This window comes from Scardinius erythrophthalmus, assembly GCF_964197995.2.
Source record: "Scardinius erythrophthalmus genome assembly, chromosome: 20".
Lineage (NCBI taxonomy): Eukaryota > Metazoa > Chordata > Actinopteri > Cypriniformes > Leuciscidae > Scardinius > Scardinius erythrophthalmus.
In genome coordinates, this window is record NC_138240.1 from 4,474,453 (window position 1) to 4,491,843 (window position 17,391).

At 37.5% G+C, this 17,391-nt stretch overlaps 2 protein-coding genes across 2 annotated transcripts in view; one reads left to right on the plus strand and one right to left on the minus strand.

Annotated features, from left to right (window-relative positions):
• The first annotated feature begins 922 nt into the window (after positions 1–922).
• gpd1a (glycerol-3-phosphate dehydrogenase 1a) lies at positions 923–8,441 on the plus strand. Its single transcript, XM_081350066.1, has 8 exons — positions 923–1,080; positions 2,212–2,389; positions 3,864–4,004; positions 4,166–4,304; positions 5,283–5,395; positions 6,867–7,103; positions 7,753–7,859; positions 7,939–8,441. The coding sequence occupies exons 1-8, from the start codon at positions 1,037–1,039 to the stop codon at positions 8,033–8,035; spliced, it is 1,056 nt and encodes a 351-aa protein (XP_081206192.1). The 5' UTR covers positions 923–1,036; the 3' UTR covers positions 8,036–8,441.
• An 822-nt stretch (positions 8,442–9,263) lies between these two features.
• The window catches only part of LOC308680437 (NACHT, LRR and PYD domains-containing protein 12), a gene marked incomplete at its 5' end in the record, with an annotated part of 13,448 nt that continues 5,320 nt past the window's right edge, over positions 9,264–17,391 (minus strand). Inside the window, 8 exons of the mRNA XM_081348565.1 lie at positions 9,264–9,433; positions 10,053–10,220; positions 10,327–10,500; positions 11,275–11,448; positions 12,387–12,554; positions 12,661–12,825; positions 13,025–13,186; positions 14,736–16,314. Of these exons, the coding sequence (XP_081204691.1) occupies positions 9,364–9,433; positions 10,053–10,220; positions 10,327–10,500; positions 11,275–11,448; positions 12,387–12,554; positions 12,661–12,825; positions 13,025–13,186; positions 14,736–16,314 (2,660 nt within the window). The 3' untranslated portion in view covers positions 9,264–9,363. The remainder of the gene's footprint in view (positions 9,434–10,052; positions 10,221–10,326; positions 10,501–11,274; positions 11,449–12,386; positions 12,555–12,660; positions 12,826–13,024; positions 13,187–14,735; positions 16,315–17,391) is intronic.

Here is a 17,391-nt window from a genome sequence, read left to right on the forward strand (position 1 = left end):
TTTTGAAAATGTAAAAATGCAGAAAGTTTTCTGTGATGGATAGTTTTAGGGGTAGGGTTAGTGTAAGGGTTGAGTTATATACAGTTTGTACAGTATAAAAGTCATATATATGGAAAGTCTCCATAAAACATGAAAACACAACAACTTTGTGTGTGCACGCGAATGTAAAGTTGTGAAATAAGTACTGGAAAAAAGAATTATAATATCATGTAAATAAAACTTAAATAACACAAAAGTTTTTACTCCATTTCAAAAATCCATAAGCTCACTGTGAATTGAGGAATTCCTCCCCTGAGCCGCATTGAACTTTGACCTTTCATCCCTGTGAGCTGTTCTGGTATTCCATGTATTCCCTAACAGAGGATTCTATTGTTCAAAGGTCATTTTGACATCTTAAGACACTCAGATCCTTTGTTAAAGTCCCATTCTTATAAATCAGTTGATCTTTTTTATCTCTGTGTGTGATTGGATCACACATAAACATCTCACATTTCACCCCATCAAAAGAAAAGAAAAAACATTTTTAAGACCATTAGTATAACACAATTCCCATTCTTGACAGGCTGTGCATGTCTACTTTTTACTTCTCATCTCACTATATAACTTATTGATTGCTCATATTAAAAAAGATCACAAGCTTTACAGCTAGTAGACAAATCCAGCATTGTATTCCAACACTGTATTTTTTGCTGAGTGTCAAGTTACAGCTTGGCTTTGAGTTTGTCCTTATGCCAACTGAGACTATCGTTTGTGTAAGTGCATAACTTGCTATGTACATATTGTATTTTTTGACACTTCACTTTTTACTTGTAAGTTATAGCCAATGAATCACTTGTTTTGAGATTTCATAAACACACCCACCAGCTGATCGTGGGCGGAGTCGACAGAGCTGTTTTCGCCTTCTGAGTGGCCAATAGCACAAGGGGGCGTGGCCTATACGGACAACACTCAAGTGTGCGCTCGCTGCGCTGCGGTTTGATTGACAGGTCAGAGTGACTGTAACTCAACGAAGGAGCCGGTGAAGATTCTCAGCGCAATGTCAAGTCCTAAAAGAGTTTGCATCGTCGGCTCTGGCAACTGGTAAAAAAAAATATTTGGATTTTCTTTAGAAATGACTGTTTGAGCTGTAGGGGTTCTGGATTAGTTGACAGCACATGACTATTAGTTTAAACATTAAACAAAGGCACACAAGCCGTTCATTGAATCACATGCTATGAACAACGCACAAGTATAAGGTTATGACATTTGAAAGGGCATAAAAGAAAACATGTTAATATGAAGGTTATAGGTATATACAATGTAGTTTTTGCTACACAATATGAGATCCACTTAAGAAGTTCTGCTCAACAGCTTTGAATGTGCTTTTGGACTAACTTGAATACTATTTATTACTGTTTGCATGAGCCATTTGTAACACTGCGGCAATGCAAAACAAGTAGAACACATGTTCCAGTCAGTCACACTGGTTAGGTTCAGTATTTATGCTCCACAAGATTCAACTATCTGTCCTACAGCCGTCTGGCCACATCTGTGGTTCAGTATAATGTCCATTTCTAATGTTTGAAATGTACTGACGACTGCAGAGTATATATAGGCTATATCATATGCATGCAAAGAATATTGTTTTGTGATTGAATTGTTTCCCTCGACCTTTTAGGGTTTTAATAATTTACACATTCACATAGACATATTTATTAAACATGTCTGCTGTTGATGAGTGAGGTTTTCATGAGCTTGAATATTTGAAATGTGTTACTGTTCCTTTAAAACCACCCTATTTTTGATCACACTAAACAAGACTCCAAAAGTAGATGTTTATATAACAACAATCCAAATTTATGTTTATGTATTCAGTTAAGAGCCATATTAAATTTCTCAAACAATACTGCAAAATTGATATGGTTGTGTATTTTGTAAATAAAGTGCCCAATCAGCAGACTAGTTAACTAGTTACCCCACTGTAAGACTGAACTGACCCTCTGGTCTGACACAACAGGCTTTGGTCACTTTCTTGGAATGCAATATCTCCATTTTGGTTAATATATATATATATATATATATATATATATATATATATATATATATATATATATATATATATATATACATATCTCGGGGGTTGTGATGGGAGTAAAGTCCTTTGTTAATTTCCTCCCTCAACCTTTCACATGATGAACTCACACATTCTCTCTCTCTTTCTGTAATACACAGGGGTTCTGCTATTGCTAAGATAGTTGGCAGAAATGCCAGGAACAATTCGAAGTTTCACTCCACGGTTAACATGTGGGTGTTTGAAGAGACGGTGAACGGGCGTAAACTCACAGAGATCATTAATACAGACCACGAGAACATCAAGTATTTGCCTGGACACAAGCTTCCAGAAAATGTTGTAAGAAACACATTATTTTATTTTAATCATATAATTTATTAAATATAAATATTATTGCATTAAATAATATATAATAAAATAATTGCAAATATACTAGGCCTATAATAAAATTTTGCATACTTGCACAATAAAATAATAAATAAACGGTATAAGAAATTGTATTTAAATAAATTAAAGTGTGAAATCCTTATTCATATATTCAATGTAACAGAAGCAAATATGGTAACTTTTTATTTGTGTATTTAAATTTGTATAATATTTGCATATATACACCAAAATATATAGGATGTATACCATTAATGTATTATATATACATTATTATGTACTGTATTATTTTAATATTATAAAATAATAGAAAATATTGTATTACAAGAATAAAAATAGTTGCTTGTTTTAATTGCGTATATATATATATATATATATATATATATATATATATATATATATATATATATATATATATATACTTGTTTAATTGCATATAGTATTTTAATTTTATTGTGTGTGTGTGTGTATACATATATATATATATATATATATATATATATATATATATATATATATATATATATATATATATATATGAAGAGTTCAGATGCAAAAGCCTCTAAATTCCATCTGAAATTTTCTTATAGAATGATCATTTTTATCAAGCTCATATATTTAAATTCAATAGTTTCACTTAAATGGCAATGAAGATTACCTATTAATTATCATTTAAGTGAAATTACTGAACTTAAATATACAAGCTTGATAAAAATGATCATTCTATAAGAAAATTTCAAATGGCATTTAGAGGCTTTTGCATCTGAACTCTTCATATATATATATAGATTATATAATGAAAATATATGATAAAAATACATATTCACCTTCAAGATTCAACCACACAGATCAGTTCAGTTTTTTGCTTGGGAAATTGTTTCAACAGCAAATAGTTGCTCTGCTACAGAGGAAGTTAACACAATCCAGAAGTCTGGAGAAGAGTGCTGAGCCACTCGATTCTTCCCCAAAACCTTTGGGAGGCACGTGCTGCTTTGCAAAGGAAACCATCCATTTGTACTCAAGCAACTAATAAGAAGCTGACAAAGCTGCATGTGGTTTCTCCTTCATTATGACCTTAGACCGAATGTTTGAGAGTCAGCCAAATGGTTCAGCTTATGACTAGGTTCAGGGATCACAATCTCTGGACTGGGCTTGAGGCCTTGAAAACCATTGGCAGAGGCTTGATACATGGATTTATAATGTGAACAAGGTGGTTTTGGCTTGACATGGACATGTCAAAATAATAACAAAACAAATAGGCCAATATGTAGGTCACATAATAAAAGATGAAACAGGGCACCTTAGGTGTAACCAATCATATAGTGAATATGTTGAGTAGGCCTATGTATGTTTCTGCAGGTTTCATCATTACGTATCAAACTGATTCTTTTCCCTCCTCTCTATTCCACTCTCGTTTTCTTGCTCACAGGTTGCGGTGCCAGATCTGCTCGACGCTGCCAAGAGTGCTGACATCCTGATCTTTGTGATTCCACATCAGTTCATCGCTCGTGCTTGTGACACCATAAAGGGCAAAATCAAACAGGACGCGCTTGGAATGTCCCTCATCAAGGTCCCGTACACTCATGAATATATGCAATGTGTGCGGAAGTCATTTCTTTGCCATTTTCTCTCTTACTCAGCAGCAGAAAAAAAGAGGACAGTTGCTTTTAAAGATCACAGGACTGTCACATTTGACACCGATAGCAAACCATGACTGTGCTTGTGGGTTAGGGGGTGGATGAAGGACCGGATGGACTGAAGCTCATCTCAGAGGTCATTCACGAGAAGCTGGGCATCAAGATGAGTGTGTTGATGGGAGCGAATATCGCCAACGAGGTGGCGGATGAGAAATTCTGCGAGACCACCATTGGTGAGGCTGATAAAAAGCAATGTGAATATGTTTGATAGGTCACTTTGTGTTTGGGGGCCCTATCTTGCACCCAGCGCAATTGACTTTGTACACCGACGCATGTGTCATTCCTATTTTGCACCGACACACAGCGGACTTTTCCCTTCACAGACGCACATCGGTAAATTAGTGAATGAACTTGCGCTCCCGGGGGCGGTTCAGCGAAAAGAGGAGGCGTGTTCCGGCACAAACATTCCCTGGTGCTATTTTGCAGTTTCAGAAAACAATTCCGCCACAGACCAGGAAAAACCTTGTCTAAAGTCAGTGGCGCATTATTCATATGCTATTTTAAGGGCGCATGCTTGTCCATAATGTAGCATGTGCACAACGCGCATGCACTTTGCTTATCTCATCTACACACAGACGCAGCAGTTCCCATTTTTGCAAACCATACATAATTACAAGGAAAAATATTAACACACGAGGGAAATCATTGTTGTGTCCATGAAGACGTGAAAAAATAGCCATAAATCTAGCTTACACATTTACCCAAATTATTATACGCCTGTTTAACCGAAGCTAATTTGGGTGTGTTTCTCCATCCCCAATGTCACTTCTCTGTGTTTTACGGCCCTGACGAGAACGTCGGCCTCCTCGGCTGTGAACCGCTCCTGGCGTGCGCCTGGCAAATCCGCCGTTATAATAGCAATCCGCCATGGAACAAGCACGCCTGCTTTTAAAGGGAATGTGAGATGATGCTCTGATTGGTTTATTTCACGTTACGCCCAAACCACACCTATGAATAATGAAGCTACTTCAGACCAACCCATTTTAGATTTGCGTCGGGCGCAATAGTAATTTATCCCGCCGGTATAATAGCAACAGCGCCCGAGATCCGCCCACAAAGTTACTTGCGTTTTGCGTTTGATACTTGCGTTTCAGATCGTTAAAATAGGGCCCTGGGTGAGTAAATGCTTTTGTGTGTTTAATACTTGTCAGGCTGCAGGGATCAAACTGAGGGGGCGTTGCTGAAAGAACTCATGCAGACGGATCACTTCCGGGTCACGGTCGTACAGGAAGCAGATGTGGTGGAGATCTGTGGTGCACTGAAGGTTTGCTTATTCACCCTTCAACATTTTACACCTCAAAATAGGACAGTGCATATGTGACACAGTTCAAAATAATGTGATATCCACTGTGTTTAACAGGTAAATCTATTTTTAGGTTGACATTGCATGCAGTGTTCACTTGCATTAATTCAAGAAGTTGTTTTATCAACAGCAGTAATAATACTGGTCTGTCTTGATATGGCAAGTGTGAGTTGTCCGTTTTACAGTCTATTAACATTCTCTTTTGCTGTGAAGAGGTTTTTTGAAGCATGATGTATAAACACAAAACAATCAAACCAGTAGAACTATATATGTTACCGGCAAAGTGTGTAATCCGGCATTCTATAGAATGCCTAGGTAATGTATAGAATTAGGTAATGTATTTTTGCCAAAAACCATCAGGCATTCTATACAATACCGGGATTTCACACTTTGCCGGTAACATATACATTGATAAGAATTTGGACAGTTGCACCATTAACTTAGAAGTGTTGTTATTGCTAACTGAAACTGAAACCTAAAAAATGTAGGCAACTAAATGAAAGTAATAACCTGAAGTACTAAAATTTATATCAAATAAATAAATAATAAATTTGACAAAAGCACAGAATTAACAAAACCTAAACTAAAATTTTTATGAAAATATAATTAAAGCTACTTCAAAATATGAATAAATACTATAATAGTATAGAAATAATACTAAAATAAGTATAATAAATGTATTGTTGTCAAATGTCTTTGACTGAAAAGTTTGCTCTGTGCTTTCTTTAAAACAAACACTAGTTGGTTTGATAGTGTAGCAAATGTAATGATTTTCAGACCAGTGTTTTTTTAATATCATTAATTATATTTGCAAATATTATGAATTAGCTTTTATTTGTATTAGTATTTATTAGTCTTTATTTATTAGTTTTACATTTAATTTGAGTTATTTTAGTTCTTCAACTTAAACTAAATTAGGGATATATTTTTCTCTGTCACTGTATCTATTGTTTTATACCGTAAATACATTTACATTGATGCATTTGGCAGATGCTTTTATCCAAAGCAACTTACATTGCATTCAAGATACACATCTTTATCAGTTCAAGAATTCCTTGTGAATCAAACCCATGACCTTGGCTAGCTACAGTTTGAGCTAAAGGAGAAAACACTTTGCTTCTGAAATTTGTTAGGTTGCAGAGTCAGATAAAAGTCTTAAAGGTGTAGTTCACCCCAGAATGAAAATTCTGTCATCATTTATAGTACATCCTCATGTCATTGCAAAACAAACGGCAGAATTTCCATTTAAGTGAATTATCCCTTTAAGACTTTCATCTGACTGCAACATAACAAACTTCATAGTGCACAGCAAGAACACAAACACCATAAAAATATAGTGTCAAGGGATCTTAGCATTTCCAAACAACACGTTTCTTGTTGTAAACTAGCTCAGAACATGCCAGACATTTAGACCCTCTTTGTCTTCCTGCAGAATATAGTGGCAGTAGGAGCAGGTTTCTGTGACGGCTTGGGCTTTGGTGACAATACAAAGGCTGCGGTGATCAGACTTGGTCTCATGGAGATGATCAGCTTTGCTCGGTTGTTCTGCACCGCCGGCTCGGTCTCTTCTGCAACTTTCTTGGAGAGCTGTGGCGTTGCTGATCTCATTACCACATGTTACGGAGGACGAAATCGGAAAGTCGCGGAGGCCTTCGCCAAAACTGGCAAGGTGAGACACCAAGAACTTAAAGGGATAGGTCACCAAAAATATGCTCACCCTTGTGCCATTTCAAACCTGTATGACTTTCTTTAGTGGAACACAACAAAAGACATGCTTTTTCTTGACAGAAATGGAGCTGTCAAGCTTCAAAAATACAAAATAGTCCATTTAAATTATTTTAACTTCATACAACTGATTTGTGAGGAACCACACACTGTTAGTATGTTTACACTGTAAATCTTTCCCACCACATCTGTCAAATCTCATACATTTATATTTGGCATGTCACAATAACTAAGCCCAGAATGCAATCTGCTGACCCTTTTTTTTTTTTAATGGATTTAAATATACACTATGTTTCAAAACGTACATTTTTTTATGGATTTGAAAGAAGTCTCTAAGTAAAAAGTAAAATCAGTAATAGTGAAAAATTTGATTAATCATGGATTATCAATCCAGGTCAAGATAGTTTATATGAGACAGAAACAAAATTATTTAAATTCCATTTTCAATTTAGCACAGCAAAAAAATAAATTTTTGTAGCTTTGCATACAATGAGAATAGTGCAAAACAGGTGATAATAGTAGCAGTAATATTAGTGCTAATAGAGTAAACAAATCTTTGGCAGCATTTGTAGTCATTAGATCCTCTGTTTCAGTCTCTCGAAGAGCTCGAGAAGGAAATGTTGAATGGTCAGAAGCTGCAGGGTCCAGCCACAGCCGCTGAGGTCCACACCATCCTCAAAAACAAAGGCGTACTCGACAAGTAAGTTTCAATTTCACTGTGCATGCACTTTAAGACCAAACACAAAGTTAGTTTATCTCAAAGTTTTTTCTTCCCACAGATTTCCCCTTTTTAATGCAGTGTACGAGATCTGTTACGAGGGTCGGCCTGTTACTGAGTTCATCCTCTGCTTGCAGAACCATCCAGAACATCAGTGAAAGGACAGAGCTGTAATACTGAGTGTGTGTGTGTGAGCCCTGCTGAAAAGAATGGCATTGCTGTTGTGTTTTAAATACTTTAACCAGCAAGACAGCTTGAACTTCGTCAAACAGAAGCAGCATGCAAATCCATGGTTTCAGCGGGGTGTGTGTGTGTGTGTGTGTGTGTTACAATGAGAGCGAACAGGGTCGCATGAGGACACTCTCTGAGTGCACAATCAGGTTTTGTCATTTCTAGAGTCCATCCATTCTGTCACTATTCTGTATAAAAGCCTCAAATGCCAGACTGAGCTCTCTTTTATAAGTGCCACTAAAACTGTGTGAAATAGTTCTCAAAATCACACTGAATTGAATGTTCTCAATATATAATGTGAAATAAATCACTGTCTCTGTGAGTTCCAGCTGTCCATTTCTTGAAGACAATCATTTTGCGTATAAATTGCATTTTGAGGGTTGTCCGGTATGTGTAAGAACCAGACATAATATACAGTGGCCCAAAAAGTATCACAATTAAAAATGAATGAATATATATAGTAATGAATGCTTCACAACCAGAAAGAAATCACTTTTTTGCACTGTATCTATTGTTTTATTATGAAACCTGACAAGCTTCTTTTTGTGATCTCTGTTTCTGCTTGTAAAGTGTGTTTGTGATATATTCCATTACTTCAAGTAAAAAACTTTCATTCATACTTTTGGGGGCAACTGTATAAAACTGTCTGTAAAACAGCTAGGCATGCACCGATATGAAAACTTTGGGCCGATACCTATAACTAATAATTCTTGATATTTGAAAGCCGATAACCGATATATTGGTCGATAAATCCAAATTTTTATATAATATTTGAGAGCCTGATTACAAAAATAAAAGTCTCATCATTAAAAGCCATGTCCCAAGCACACCATTATAATGTTCTCATAATAATTTGATGTAGCCTATATGACAGACTTATGCTGCACATTGCACTTAACAATCATATTTCAAGGAATTCTAACCCATTATGGCAAACAGTGTGCATCTGAAGTGTCTCAGCTAAAGGAAAAAATCCATTATTTATCTGCTTTAATATATCAACCAAATTTTCTTCAGACCGATAACTATAACATTAAAAATGAATATATATCGGCCGCTACCGATATGGTGACCGATATATATTGTGCATCTGTAAACACAGCCACTAGAGGGAGTAACTTTGTCTCTTGCTGCTAAGGAGTAGATGGAAAAGAATATGCATTAATAAAAGCTTTTTTACACTTTGAGCATGCATCTAATTTTAAAAGCCAAGATATGCAGGTGTATATTGCAGATGTTCCAACCTGAGATTCTTCTAGTAAACGATATTTGGGCACGTTTCCAGCAAGTCAAAAACATCCTCACTGAAGTCATTATACCTCAGACTGGAAGAAAATATGAGAAAAATTATACATTACTTATCACATACTGCATAGTACATCATATTGAATTAGGAAAGTATTTAAATGCAATCATACAAAAAAATTCCTGGCCAAAATGTATGCAGAATATATGCTAAAGATGCTAGTTTAAAATATATTTCATTTAAACCTTTCAATTACAAAATATATTAGAAAATGTACTGCAAGGGGCAAGAAAATGCATTTACTATATTAAAATACATTTTGGGCTAATACAAAATGTATCTTTTAATATGTATTTTGGACAATATAATTATATTTCCATTGGGGGGAAAAATGGTCAAAAACAATGAAATAGGCAAACAAACTAAAAGTGAACATTTAAAATGTCTGTTTATATATATATATATATATATATATATATATATATATATATATATATATATATATATATATATATATATATATATATATATATATATATATATATATATATATATATATATATATATATATATATATATATATATTTTTTTTTTTTTTTTGTCAATTTTAGTGTATTTAAAAAAAAAACTTTTTTTAAATATATTAGTTTTTTTTTTTCTGTATGGGCAAGAACATCACATTTATAGCCTGAACTTACTTTAGCTCGGCCATTTGAGGACGGGCCAGCATTAATTTGACCAATTGTGGTACGGCGGAGTCTGTCATCATGTTGTTTTTTAGGATGAGAGTTGATAAAGTGCTGCTGGCAGCAACAGATTCACATAACTCCTCTACGCAAGCGTCTGTCAGAGTAAAAATCTCCAGACTGCAGAAGACAAGACAAGACAGATATTTCAATCATCAGGTGCGGTTTTGTGTTTCAAACGATCTCTAATCATGCTAGTTTCTGTTGAGGATATCATATCACTCACTCCAGGTGCTGGAGTTTGCAGTTGTGGTGTCTCAGCGCCTCCCACATGTGTTTGGCTGCACTCTCGCCCACATTATTCATTCCTACAGAGAGACTGGTGAGCCTTGACACGCCAGACGTCAGAACAGTCCCCAGTGCTCGAAACACCTCCTCAGTCAACTCACATCTTGTCAATCTACAACAAATACACACACAGCTTAGAATTCACATCAGGAATGTTTTTCAAGTGATTTTCTCATTTAGAGTAAAGTTTAAATGATTGTGTTCATAACCTTTAATCAAAATGCAATAACATTCTCGACCTCGGAAAGAATATTTACCGTACAAATATTTGGGATTGGTAGCAATTTTTTATGTTTTTAAAGAAGTTTTCTGCTTACCAAGGCTGCAATTAATCAAAAATACAGTAAAGCAGTAATATTATGAAATATTATTACAATCTAAAATAAGTTTTCTATTTGAATTCCTGTGATCAAAGCTGAATTTTCAGCAACATTACTCTAGCCTCCAGTGTCACATGATCCTTCAGAAATCATTAACATCACATCCTAATAAGCTGATTTTCAAGAAATATTTCTGATTATTATCAATGTTGAAAACAGTTGTTCTGCTTAATGAAGTGTGTAAACATTTATACAGGGGTTTTTCAGGATTCTTTGATGATGGAATAAAATAAAAAAAACAGCATATTTGAAATAGAAATCTTCTGTAACATTATAAATGTCTTTACTGTCATTTTAATGCGTCCTTGCTGAATAAAAGTATTGATTGCCTTTTTTTAAAAAAATATTGTTATTATGCCTAACTTTTGAATGGTAGTTTATGTTCAAGTGATCCAACCAAGAAAAAATAATATTCACCAATGATATTCATAACACGCTTCAACTCTCTGTCTTTCTCACATGATCATCGTCAATGTGATTAAAAAACAACTCATTTGCATACATACTCCAGTATTTCCAGTGTGCACTTAGGAGCCATCAGGGCTTCACATATCTGCATCCCTCCTGATTGGCCGAGATCATTTACAGACACGTTCAGCTCAGTCAGACAGCAGTTTTCTGATTGGAGGACAGCTGCCAGAGAGGGACAGCAGGAGCCAGTCAACTCGCAGTCAGACACTCTGCGAAAAAAAAAAGGTTTTTATCAACCTTGTGCAATTAACCTTAGGAATTTTGTAGCTAATTGCAACCATCTCAAACATTAAGCCACACTCTGCTGCTAAATATATTCTAGATATATTTTTATTTTCAAAATGGATTGCATTTAGTTCCTGTTTCCCGTCATTCATACTCATATTCATGTACACTGCTCAAAAAAATAAAGGGAACACTTAAACAACACAATGTAACTCCAAGTCAATCACACTTCTGTGAAATCAAACAGTCCACTTAGGGAGCAACACTGATTGACAATCAATTTCACATGCTGTTGTGCAAATGGAATAGACAACAGGTTGAAATTATAGGCAATTAGCAAGACACTAGGGCGCCAGTGGCGAATTTGCCAATCTTGGTGTTCTCTGGCAAATGCCAAACGTCCTGCACGGTGTTGGGCTGTAAGCACAACCCCCACCTCCGGTGGACGTTTGGGCCGTCATACCACCCTTTGCCATACGCATTGATGTGCCATTCTGGATGAGCTGCACTACCTGAGCCACTTGTGTGGGTTGTAGACTCCGTCTCATGCTACCACTAGAGTGAAAGCACCGCCAGCATTCAAAAGTAACCAAAACATCAGCCAGAAAGCATAGGAACTGAGAAGTGGTCTGTGGTCACCACCTGCAGAACCACTCCTTTATTGGGGGTGTCTTGCTAATTGCCTATAATTTCCACCTGTTGTCTATTCCATTTGCACAACAGCATGTGAAATTGATTGTCAATCAGTGTTGCTTCCTAAGTGGACAGTTTAATTTGACAGAAGTGTGATTGACTTGGAGTTACATTGTGTTGTTTAAGTGTTCCCTTTATTTTTTTGAGCAGTGTATATATATATATATATATACACCACATTTTTATCCATGTATGTTGGTCACCTAAACACATAGCATGAATGCTTTACTTCAATGTGTTTAGACGGCGTTTCTGTAACGCTTGTAAGATCAGCTCAATCCCATCATCCTTCAGTGAGTTCCGGCTCAGGTCTAGCATCCTCAGCTCTGAAAAACCATTGTTCAGAGCTGAAGACAGTGCAGACATGGACGCCGCTGTCAGTGAGCAACCATCCAGATTGAAGAACACATGCACACACAAACAACAAAACAGCAGTTAATTGGTTTCATTTCTAGATTTCTGCTTCCAAAAAGAGTGAAGTAGTACGAATAATGCAAGTGTACTTGATTTCCTGAAGTCTGCAGTTCTCCAGTCCACTGCTGAGATGAATAAGGCCTTGATCCTCTAGTTTATTCCCATAGAGACTCAGCACACGCAGTCGGGAGCCTCCGGAGAGCATCTTCGCCAGTTCTTCACAATCAGCTGCGGTCAAATGGCATCCATGCAGCCTAAACATGGTGACGACACATTTCAGCAAGTATTACAGCAAAAGCAAGCACCAAGAAGGATGCAAACCAGTGTATGAAGAGCGATATTGCTGGTGGAGCCGTGGCACGGCAGTTGCACACAAGCTCTCGGCACACAATCCCATTCCTAACATGATGCTGTCCTTTCTAATAAGGGCACATGCATAAAAAATGATCTTACATGAGAGACTGCAGCACAGTGTGTGTAAGTGCACGGCAGATGGTTTTGAATGATTCTTTTTCCAATCTGGAGCAGGATAAATCCAGCGAGGTCATCCGGCCCTCGGCCAGCGCTGTCGCCAGGTGGGTGATGGAGGCTACATTGAGACCACTCTGTGACAGACTGACGGGATAAAAGACACATTGGATTTTAATTGTATGGCCAAAAAATACTTTTTGAGAGGAAATTAATACTTCTATTTAGCAAGAACACATTCAATTGTTCAAATGTGACAGTAAAGACGTTTATATGGTTACAAACATGTTTATTTCAAATAAATGCTGTTCTTTCGAACTGTCAAATTATCAAAGAATCATGAAAAAATGTATCCAACATAATAAGCAGCACAACTGTTTTCAGCGTTGATAATCAGAAATGTTTCTTGAGCAGCAAATCAGCATATTTGTGATGTGGAGTGCCCGTGTGAGCCACTGGAGGGCACTCTCTCCCTGCATTGTTTCACCATGGACTCATTATGTTTAACTATGTTTCAGTGGTGTTTGATTATGGGTTATTGAGTTCCTTATATAAGTCTGAGTGATCTCTGTGTCCGGTGCGAAGTCTTGTCACACTGTAAGCGTACATCTCTGAGCATTCTTCCATGTTTGTGTATTCCGTGTTTCTCTGGACTCTTGACCTTTGCCTGCTTCTTGGACTGTGTATGAACCTGTGCTGCCTGCCTCGACCAAAGCCTGTTATTGCCTGCTTCTTGGACTGTGTATGAACCTGTGCTGCCTGCCTCGACCAAAGCCTGTTATCACCACGAGTTACTGGATTGTCCCTTGTTTAACTGTATGCCGGAGTTTATGTCTGCTTGTGTTTGATGCTGAAATAAAGTGCTGCATATGGATCCGACCGCCTCTGTCCGTACGTTACAGAGGCGGTCGGATCCATATGCAGCACTTTATTTCAGCATCAAACACAAGCAGACATAAACTCCGGCATACAGTTAAACAAGGGACAATCCAGTAACTCGTGGTGATAACAGGCTTTGGTCGAGGCAGGCAGCACAGGTTCATACACAGTCCAAGAAGCAGGCAATAACAGGCTTTGGTCGAGGCAGGCAGCACAGGTTCATACACAGTCCAAGAAGCAGGCAAAGGTCAAGAGTCCAGAGAAACACGGAATACACAAACATGGAAGAATGCTCAGAGATGTACGCTTACAGTGTGACAAGACTTCGCACCGGACACAGAGATCACTCAGACTTATATAAGGAACTCAATAACCCATAATCAAACACCACTGAAACATAGTTAAACATAATGAGTCCATGGTGAAACAATGCAGGGAGAGAGTGCCCTCCAGTGGCTCACACGGGCACTCCACATCACAATATTAGAATGATTTCTGAAGGATCATGTGACACTGAAGACTGGAGCAATCAGCTTTGATCACAGGAATAAATTACATTTTGAAATCTATTACAGTAAAAAGCAGTTATGATGTTAATAAAAAACATTTATAACGTTAAAGAGGCTTTCTAATTCAAATAAATGCTGTACTTTTAAAACTTTCAATCATGGTTTCCTCAAAAATATTCAGTAGCAAGCACAATTGTTTTCAACATTGATTATGTAGCCTATCCCTAAGTTCAGCGTGAGCTGGTTTCAGAGTGATTAAAAGTTATAATCTGGTAATGCAATGTAAAAATATAAAAAGTCAGACTCACCCAATGTTTTTCGACAGCCTTAACGCTGGAATAAGTTTCTCGACCTGCTCGTCTGTTAGTTTGGCGCTATATAGGTTCATGTACTCCATCTCTCCCATGCAACTCACCACATATGACAGCGCTGCGCAGTCGGGCTCCTGCATCTCGCTGTAGCTGACATGCCTCCATTGGCTCTTGCTGATGCTTTCTTTGACCAGAGACGAGTTACGTGCCTGTTGCAGAAGCCGGAAAACACGAAAGTGCTTTGTTGCACAAAACATACCTGGCAACACTATAGAAACATATCCCATCAACCACTGAGAGAACTCAGAAATCCGGCTTTCGTCGAACCTGCCCACGGAGTCTTCTATTGGTTTACGCTGGACTGAGTCCGACAGCCCTGCTAGAAATGTGTAGTACAAATCCGAGCGCTCGTCCGAGATCTGCACGGATTGGTCGAGATAAAAGGACGCGGCTGATAAGAACTCTTGCATCAGTGGAGACAGGAAGGAGAATGTGGTGTCAGGGGAAGTGACATCGCCATTGAAGCACAAGAAAGTAGAAAGCACAGGCTGGTGCAGAAATGAACGCAGGCCACCAGAAGTGACGTCGTTGTAGGAGCAAACCGGATTGGTTAGTTTGCCCAAACCTAACACAAGCCCTCTGGTTTCTTCAGCGTGCGTCTTCTGTTTTACCAGGAGCATGTGCGTTACGATGCTGAGGAGGTGAGTAAGAGTCTCAGGTGGGGTGTTTTTACTCTCAAACTGAGTTTTAAACACACTGCAAAGCGTCCAGCAGAAGGCCGGACGAAAACACTGCTCATTCACTCCAAACGCCTGCTCACTTTGCTGAAAAAGTCTCTCTGATAGGCCTACGTCATCAAAGAACTCCTGGAAGAACGTTCTCCTTTGGGTCTTGGAGAACCCGACCACCTCGAAAACTCTCAAAGACTCGAGCTTGACTGGCTCTCTGGAGGTGATCAGCATTGAAGCTCCTGGAAGCAGAGAACCGTGAAGAAGACTGAACAGCAATACGGGGCCGGTCGCTTCTTGTTGTACGTCACAGACGAGACTAGAGGAGGATGATGGAGTGCATAGAAGGTTCTGCGATTGCTCCAGCCCGTCGAGCACCAGAAGTAAAGACTGAGGACTCTGTAGAGCGACGGAAAGAGTCTCGGCGGAGATCTGAGGGTGCACGCGGCCTAAGATGCTCTGCAAACTCTCAGCTTTCCCTCCAAGAGCGGCCAGCTCCAAAACAGGCACTCGCAGAAGGAGTGTATAATGTTGCAGGCGCGTGCCAGTCGTCCAATCCCAAATGACCTTTTCCATCACTGTAGTCTTACCCATCCCAACTCCACCATGAAAAACCACTCTGCGGCCTACAGATCCTGGAGGAAACTCTCGAGATATGACATCCTCAAAAGCTTCCCAATCGCCTCTTCTCACCCCACCACGACCATCGTGATACGAGCACACTGAGAGGGGAGTGTAGTGGCCCCTCCGGATCACTTCTCCCACAGGCTGACCTCCCAGAAGAGAGTTGGGCAGAGTGGAGTTCAGCACAGAGTTTCTCAAGGCCTCTTTATGCAATTGCTGAACGTCTGTGGAAAGAGAAATATACACCAGAAAGAAAGTACTTGATTACATCACACTATCTATCTATCTATCTATCTATCTATCTATCTATCTATCTATCTATCTATCTATCTATCTATCTATCTATCTATCTATCTATCTATCTATCTATCTATCTATCTATCTATCGCTCATTCTATCTATCTATCTATCTATCTATCTATCTATCTATCTATCTATCTATCTATCTATCTATCTATCATTCGCTCATTCTATCTGTCTATCTATCTATCTATCTATCTATCTATCTATCTATCTATCTATCTATCTATCTATCTATCTATCTATCTATCTATCTATCTATCTATCTATCTATCACTTTCTATCTATCTAACTATCTATCACTCATTCGTTTGTTCTATCTATCTATCTATCTATCTATCTATCTATCTATCTATCTATCTATCTATCTATCTATCTATCTATCTATCATTCGCTCATTCTATCTGTCTATCTATCTATCTATCTATCTATCTATCTATCTATCTATCTATCTATCTATCTATCTATCTATCTATCTATCTATCTATCTATCTATCTATCTATCTAACTATCTATCACTCATTCGTTTGTTCTATCTATCTATCTATCTATCTATCTATCTATCTATCTATCTATCTATCTATCTATCTATCTATCTATCTATCTATCTATCTATCTATCTATCATTCGCTCATTCTATCTGTCTATCTATCTATCTATCTATCTATCTATCTATCTATCTATCTATCTATCTATCACTTTCTATCTATCTAACTATCTATCACTCATTCGTTCTATCTATCTATCTATCTATCTATCTATCTATCTATCTATCTATCTATCTATCTATCTATCTATCTATCTATCTATCTATCTATCTATCTATCTATCTATCTATCTATTTATCTATCTATCTATCTATTCGCTCCTATCTATCAATCATCTAATTACTGCACACCTATCTATCTATCTATCTATCTATCTATCTATCTATCTATCTATCTATCTATCTATCTATCTATCTATCTATCTATCTATCTATCTATCTATCTATCTATCTA